This window comes from Musca domestica, unplaced genomic scaffold (assembly GCF_030504385.1).
Source record: "Musca domestica strain aabys unplaced genomic scaffold, Musca_domestica.polishedcontigs.V.1.1 1, whole genome shotgun sequence".
Classification (NCBI taxonomy): domain Eukaryota; kingdom Metazoa; phylum Arthropoda; class Insecta; order Diptera; family Muscidae; genus Musca; species Musca domestica.
The window spans coordinates 33373538-33380917 of record NW_026712114.1 but is presented as its reverse complement, the minus strand read 5'-3'; the positions used below and the strand labels follow the sequence as shown (position 1 = coordinate 33380917).

At 32.9% G+C, this 7380-nt stretch overlaps 1 protein-coding gene across 1 annotated transcript; it reads right to left on the bottom strand.

Moving 5' to 3' along the window:
• Window positions 1-239: 239 nt before the first annotated feature.
• Window positions 240-4840, bottom strand: LOC101897130 (uncharacterized). The gene is made up of 2 exons (XM_005189697.4): window positions 3469-4840; window positions 240-1671 (listed from the first exon to the last, which is right to left on the bottom strand). Exon 1 carries the CDS (start codon window positions 4703-4705, stop codon window positions 3470-3472), a length of 1236 nt encoding a protein of 411 aa, XP_005189754.2. The 5' UTR covers window positions 4706-4840; the 3' UTR covers window positions 240-1671; window position 3469.
• Window positions 4841-7380: the final 2540 nt, after the last annotated feature.

The following is a 7380-nucleotide window of genomic DNA, read 5'->3' as shown; positions in this document are numbered from 1 at the left end:
TCCGCTCTCGGTCAATGCTCAACGACGACTAACTCATAAACTCATTTTGATAGTTGACATAAAATAATAATAAATATCACAACAATTTTCAACTATAACAAGGCTTTGTATTAAACGTAGGTGGTTATATTAAATGTTGCAATTATTGCAAATTTAGAAAACAACAACAAAACGCTACATAACTGAATTTACAATAATAAATATTTTGTAATTTCCAAATAGTAAAACAACAATAAAAGTTCATATATGTGTATGTGTATTGAAACATGTGAATTTTTATTACAATTATTGATCAAATGATGTTACTTACTTAAAGTGGAACTATGTAAAGTCTAAAAAAAGGTCTTATGTGTAGTGGATTAGGGAGAAGAAATCACAACTTTATCTGAGTTGATTTTCGAGGAAAATGGTTTTATCATACTTGCACTCTAAGTTTGTGATATTCTATATGATGGCAAACAAACGAAATTTAAGAAAATAGTTTATTAACAAAAATACAATAAATATGAAATTAGAAAAGAATAGAATAAATTCAATTCAATTATTTTCTTACTAAATGTGTTACAAAAATAAAACCCAACAAATGAATGAAAAATAAAATGAAAAATAAAATTAAAAACAAAAAGTCTTGAGTTTAATTTGGCTTTACAAAGAAGGTAATTATGATAATGTATATGTATTTAGCAGTGTAATATATGGATTATTTATAATTATATGGCATAATAATTCTTATGAAATTAAATAGGTCAAAAAGCTTAAATAATTGTTGTAATTTAGAAATTTTTTAAAATAGAATGCATCCACCGCGTGGCGCAAAATTTGCTATTGAAGAGTAAAAATTGTTGTGGGTCTTGGACTTATCTGTCTTCCACTGCGTGGAAAAAAAGTTGCTACTGAAGTGTAAAAATTGTTGTGCATCTTGGACTTATCTTTCTTCTGTTTTGAAAATCATGAAATAACAATTGCTTTTATTCTCACAGGATATTATTTCACCGTATTTTGTATGCAAAATTATACGTTAGGAATATAGAAATTCAATTTAATAAGGTCCCACATTCATGAAATTCAAGCCTTAATTTTTTTGATGTCGAAAGATTTTTTTTTGCCTCAAAGAGAACAAACAACAAAAATATAAAAAACGTACAAGTGTATTTTGGTTAAAAAAAAAATAAATATTTAATGTATATATTTTATTAAACATTATGTTTTAGGCCACAAAAGAAGACAGCATCTTGTAAATACACCTTGGAAATATCAGAGAATGGAATGCCTTCAATTACTTTTTCGAAATGTTCAGAATTTAAGATAATTTTACGACAATTTATTCGTTCTTTATTGGTGATGTAGATTATCATATTGGTATATTTTATTTAGTTATAAACTTTAGATTTCTTAATTTATAGGCAAATATCTATACAGAATATGATGCTCGTCGGATACTATATGCTTGAAGAATAAATTATGACTTTTAACAAAGAACATTTCAATTATATCTACAATTAATTGTATAAAAACTATTTACTTAACTATTGACTTATGTGAATAAGATCTAACATCATATGAAAACAACGCATAAGACTAAAACTTAAGAGCAATTGGGATTCCAGCCCTCCAAAGTTAAGCAGGCCATTTTGTTTGAGTTCCATTACTTTGTAAATGAGTTCTTCATGTCTAGAAAAAATGGAAATCGTAGTTCGTATTATTAAAAATTGTATTAAGGTGACACTAAATTTTAGAATGATTAATGCTCGATTTCATCCCAAAGTTACGTACACAAAGTTGTTTTGAATTTGGATCCATGAGTATACATACTGTTCCTAGCTACTTAGTTAAAGCTCTCAATCGGCAAAAGAATATTTACTAAGGCGTTTTAATGTTGATGTTTTTATATTTAGTTTAGGTTCTGTTAGTTTAGTTTTTTTCTAACTTCAAGAAAATAATTGACCTTATTATTCAACTTGGATTTCCACCAGCGTCGCATATATTACTACCGATCGGTCTAGATTTGCTTATCGTCCCAAGACCTAACAACTTTGCTTCTACAGGGTGAGATGAAAAAACCGCAACCAACTTCAGACTGCTGTCATTCCTGAGCCACTCGTCCGACTGCTGTTAAAATTATTGCAGTGACAGCTCATTATATAGCTTACAAGCGTACAAAAGCATTTTAGTGATAATTTTCCAAATAAAAAGTTATTCGTGCTGGAATTGAAGCGTGATAGTGTAATTTCTTTATATTTGGCTGGAAAACCACAAGTGGCTATCGTTAGAGCACTCCAGCATTTAAATGTGAATAAATCGTTTGTGTCTCGTAACATCGCTTGTTACCGTGATACTGGTAGCGTAGCTAGACCCCAAGGAAGTGGACAGAAGAAAACAGCAACATCAGCAGAAATGGTTCCAAAAAAGAGAAGCGGCTTGATCGAAAACCGCGTCGTAGTGGCCGAAAAATGGCTCGTGAGCTGAACATATCGCAATATTCCATTCGGCAAATATAAAAAATGAGCTCGGGGTATAGCCATTGAAATTCCAAAAAGTGCAATAACTTACACCGCAACAGAACGAAAATAGACTCAAAAGAGGTATGGGGTTGCTTCGCTTGGTCGAAAGTGGTGAACTGCCGAATTTGGTTTTCTCCGATGAGAAAACATTCGTTGACAGCAGTTCGTAAAAAAAAAATTTTGGTCGCAGACCTTGGACATTCCAACAGGACTCAGCACCATACCTCAGCACGCGCCACCCAGGAATGTTTACAAAATGAGGGCCAAAATACCGCAGGCCATAATTCGTGCCAAAGGTGACCAATTCGAAGAAGTTTAAACTTATTCTAAAATTTTATACTATTTCCGACATATTTTGCTTTTGACTTTGTTGCAGATTTTTGTCTCACCCTGTACACCCACTCTTACAGCAGGTAGCGAAGGAACGTCCACAGAACTTAAAAAGCCAATAAAACTTTGGGTCCATTAGTTGGAGGTAGTGACAGTGTGATCCTCATATTGTTACCAATTGCAGATCCCATATAAAATATTTTAAGATGTGAAATCCTACCTTGGGAAGCCTTATTTCACTACGTAGATTTTCGACCATACGCAAAAAGTAAATGAAACACTGTAGAGCAGTTGGGGAACGAACTCGCGTGACTGACAATATCAAATCATCATTATCATTACTATTCTGCCACACATTTTGTTGTGATTTAACTCCTGTCCTGAAAAAATGGCAATCAATGATGTCAATTATCATTATTTTTTGAACCTATGTTTATAATCAGCGACTGTTATGATAATTTTAGCATAACAAAAACTATATCAAACGTAAATATTTAAACCGATCGAAAGTTGACCTAAGTGAAACTGGTTCCTTGAATCTCTATATCGTGACCATCTAATGATGTTCCCTATAAAAATACATTTCTAAGAGGTCACTGAATAAAAATATTACTTTCAAACAATAATTAAGACTTACCTTATCCTCCGGATGTGTCTGCTATATATACGTCCATAACTCGATAATCAGGGTGTGTAAATTGCTGACGGCTTCTCTTGATTATTGGTTGCACATTTGGCATACGTGTACCATCGAAGGCATGCAAGCTCCGCATTTCATCATCATCCTCGACAGATTCATCATCGTCGACAGTAAGATGATGTACACGTTTCCTATTTGTAGAGAATGATACATGTTTTTTCTTTGGGGTGACTTCAATTGCCGCACTCGTTTCAGGTTCTTCTGAATTATCAGCGGGTGTATTACCATATAATGGTTCAACATTTGCAGCATTGCGACTCGTGGTTGGTTCTTGCGATACTCGCACGTTTGATGGAGAAGATTGTACAGAGCTAGGGGTTGGAGTTTTCCCATGTAATGGTTGAACATTGTTGTTATTGGCAGTCTTTGAACTTGGTTGAAAATATTTTGTTATTCCCTTGGCTTTTTCTTGGATAGGGAGTTTTGGTGCAGCAACAGCAGCAGCTTTACTCGTTGTAGGTTCTTGAGATAATCGAATATGACTTGTTGATTCATTGCCCCCATTTTTATTCGCTTCTTGTACCATTATTCTTCGGGCAGCCGAGGAGTTTGAAGTAGAACTATTCATATTGTTATTTGCATCTTGTCCCATAATTCTTCTGGCCACTGGTGGAGCCGCTGGTGTATCTTCCGTATATACAGTTGGCGTAAATACTATTTGCTCGGTCACATTCAATTGATTTGGTGTAAAAGCTGGAACTTCTTTCGATATTCTCCGCACAGAAGCACTCTGTGGACTATCTTGTCCATTAAGTGGCACAAGTACTGATCGGATATATGGTGTCGATTCTACATCTGTCGGTTTGGCGCCAACCGAACCATTAGTAATTGATGAACTTTTATTCAATGATTGATGAGCTGGAGTCTTAGTCAGTAGATCATCAATGGAATCGTTTGATACATTTGATTGCAATGACAACGAACGCGACCGTCGAAGAGTTTGTAGCGAAGAAACGGAACTTAATTCATCATGAGCTGATTGATTCCTCTTTTTCTTGATTTTTTGTATGGTCAACTCGTACATGTACTCCATGCCCGCTTTGCATGTTCGACAAATTTGTGAGCGCGGACGAAAATCTATAAAGTTCTTTTTTATGAATTTTATATGTCTTGGATCCTCCACAAAGCAGCCATCGACCAGCTCATGGTCAGCAACAGCACAATGCATTGGCATGGCTTAAAATAATTAACTAATAGGTGTAAAAAATGCTATAAACAAAATTGAAATAACTCAGCGCACTGCACTACTGTTTTGACATTCCACGCAACTGCCGCCAATTGCTACAATTCACTGGGAAATGTCAGCACAAAGTCTAAATGTGCATTTGGTGAAATGCAACCTAATCAAAAAGCGTTGAAGTTAACAATGTGTTAACATAGTGAAAATATCGCGTGTAGGTAATAGATTTTAAAAATACAAAATATATTTACATTTAATAAACTGTTTGGATCATATTATTGGAAGAAAATCCAGACATTGCGTTAATCATTCGAACTATTTAATTAATTTCTAAAAATGGGGGGAAAATAGGAATTAATAAAAATTTGTTGAATTTAATTATGGGTAATTCTGATTTTAATAAATTCCAGTTTTATATCGATTGTGTTTCTCGACAAATTAGATCTCTCTTAGCTAAAATAACAATTCACTCTTTTACCATTATTACAATTAACAAAGTATGGAAATATAACAAATGGTATTGATTTTGAAAAATGTTTTGATTTTTTTCCAGAACCTACAAGAATCTACCAGTTTCGCTATTATTTCCGATCATTTTGCATCATTGCAATTCTGGATCAGTGTCTTCCCATAACTTGTCCGCTCTCCAACTAATATTTACTTTAATAGTTTGTTATATTTTCGACATAACATTAGGTGTGTCTGGTTACTCTAAAATTTGTAACAATTGTTACAAATTGTTACTGGAAGTCGTCTGTTAACCCGAAAGTTCTGCAAAAGAGAGCGGTTGGAGAGAGAAATTTTGACAGTTCTTTCAGTGAGAGTTTGCAAATTCTTGCTGGACAAATTTCTTCTTGCAATCACTTGCAACTCTTCTTCTTCTCATTCATCGACATTCAATCAGATGTTTTCTATTGTTTGTTTAGTTTCAATTTGAGAACAACGTAAAAGAATGTGAAAAAAGTAAATATTAATATGTAATAAGAAAATAAAAGACTATTTCCAACATTTTTATTTAAAAAACTTGTAAAATTAGTATTGCTTCCTTTGTTTTAATTCTCCTTATGGGGACAAATTGGTTTGTTTTGACAAATCAGCTGATTATTTGCAAACTTCTGCAGGAATACCGTCTGTTTACTTTTCGCATTTTCCTTGCAAAAGAGAATAAAACTACCTTACTCTCTCAGAAAGAAGTTGCTGGACAATTCCTGCTGGAAAAGTAACCAGACACACCTATTTATTATTTACTCATATACTTATTTTTTGATTGTCTTTTTGCAGACATGTGTATTTTAAATTTCACATTAACACTTGTCTGCATTCGTTGTTTATATTTTTTGTGTTTGCGGTGTTTCAATTTACAAGATTTCTTCTTTGGTATTGAATTCGTGAATTTACTTTCAGATCTCACCATTGTTGTACACTGGTTAGATGAAGGTCCATGTTCATTATTTCCTTTTAACTCAATAGAGTCCAAAGAGGATACAGCATCCATCCATTCATTACTTTTGCTTTCCTCTTTCAGCTGCTTTGTCTTTTGGTACAGGAAACTTATTGCCGTTTTACAATTCTCACATATTTGTGTTTTAGCATTAAAATTGTTAAATAGTTTCTTAGAAAATTGTAATTGCCCGGGTTGGTTAATAAAAACAGGATTCACCAAGGGGTGATTGTCAATTTCACAATATGTTGACATTTTCAAATTGAAAATAATTGGAAAAGGTATCCCACCTGGATATTGTGAAATTCTGAAAAAATAAAGGTGTTGCCATCATCGAGATATATGAATCTAATACTAAAACCTATGGTAGAAGAATATAGGTAGATGCATCAACGCTTGTTTTATGAAAAATAAGTGGATTTTTTCATGTTTTTTATACAACGCAAATCAGAGGTTGTTATAATATGAATTTTTCAAAAACTTTTACAAATTTTAATAATTTTTCATTTAACATTTTCAATTTCGGATTATAATAACCTCCGAATGACGTCGAATAAGAAAACATATAAAAATCTACTTATATTTGAAAAAAAAAAAAACATTTACAATTTTTTGACATATCAATGCTCCCAAGCGTTGATGCATCTACCTGTATTCTTCTGTCATGGATTCAATATTTTTTCCTCATTTTTAAACTTAGTTAAAAGCGGGAAAAATGAATGAAATGCTTGGATTTCCTTTCGAAAATATAATCTAAACAGTTCTATCTTTCAATTCCATGGCAAAACTTTCGAATAGCTTTAATGCGAGTCTCGCAATTTACCCGTCTTCCAATCATTGATTTTGAAAATGTTCTGTTTTTATTTTTCTAAACAATAAATATATACAAAAAATTGGCAGAAGTCGGGCACACTTACAAAAAAAATATAATCAGCTGGTAGCTCTAACTTACCTTTTTTATTGTACCATCGGTGTAAGTACACAAACAGCTTGAAGTCTTCGCTGAAAATTTCAGCATTGTCGTCATCCATCTTTGCGCAGTTTCGTTTCTCTAGATCAATTAACGGGCTACAATTAAATTATAAATAACATATTTCATGAAACTTTAAAAGATAACGTCTTAAATTTTCCTGAGGACCGTATAACACAATTTGTTTACGTTACTTTTGCACTAATCGTAGAATCATGTCGCACCCTCCTGCAGCAGAAGAAACATGAACAACTGTTT

Bases quoted from the DNA above. Each gene is read 5' to 3' on its own strand.
- LOC101897130 (XM_005189697.4), bottom strand. From the start codon at position 4,705: ATGCCAATGCATTGTGCTGTTGCTGACCATGAGCTGGTCGATGGCTGC.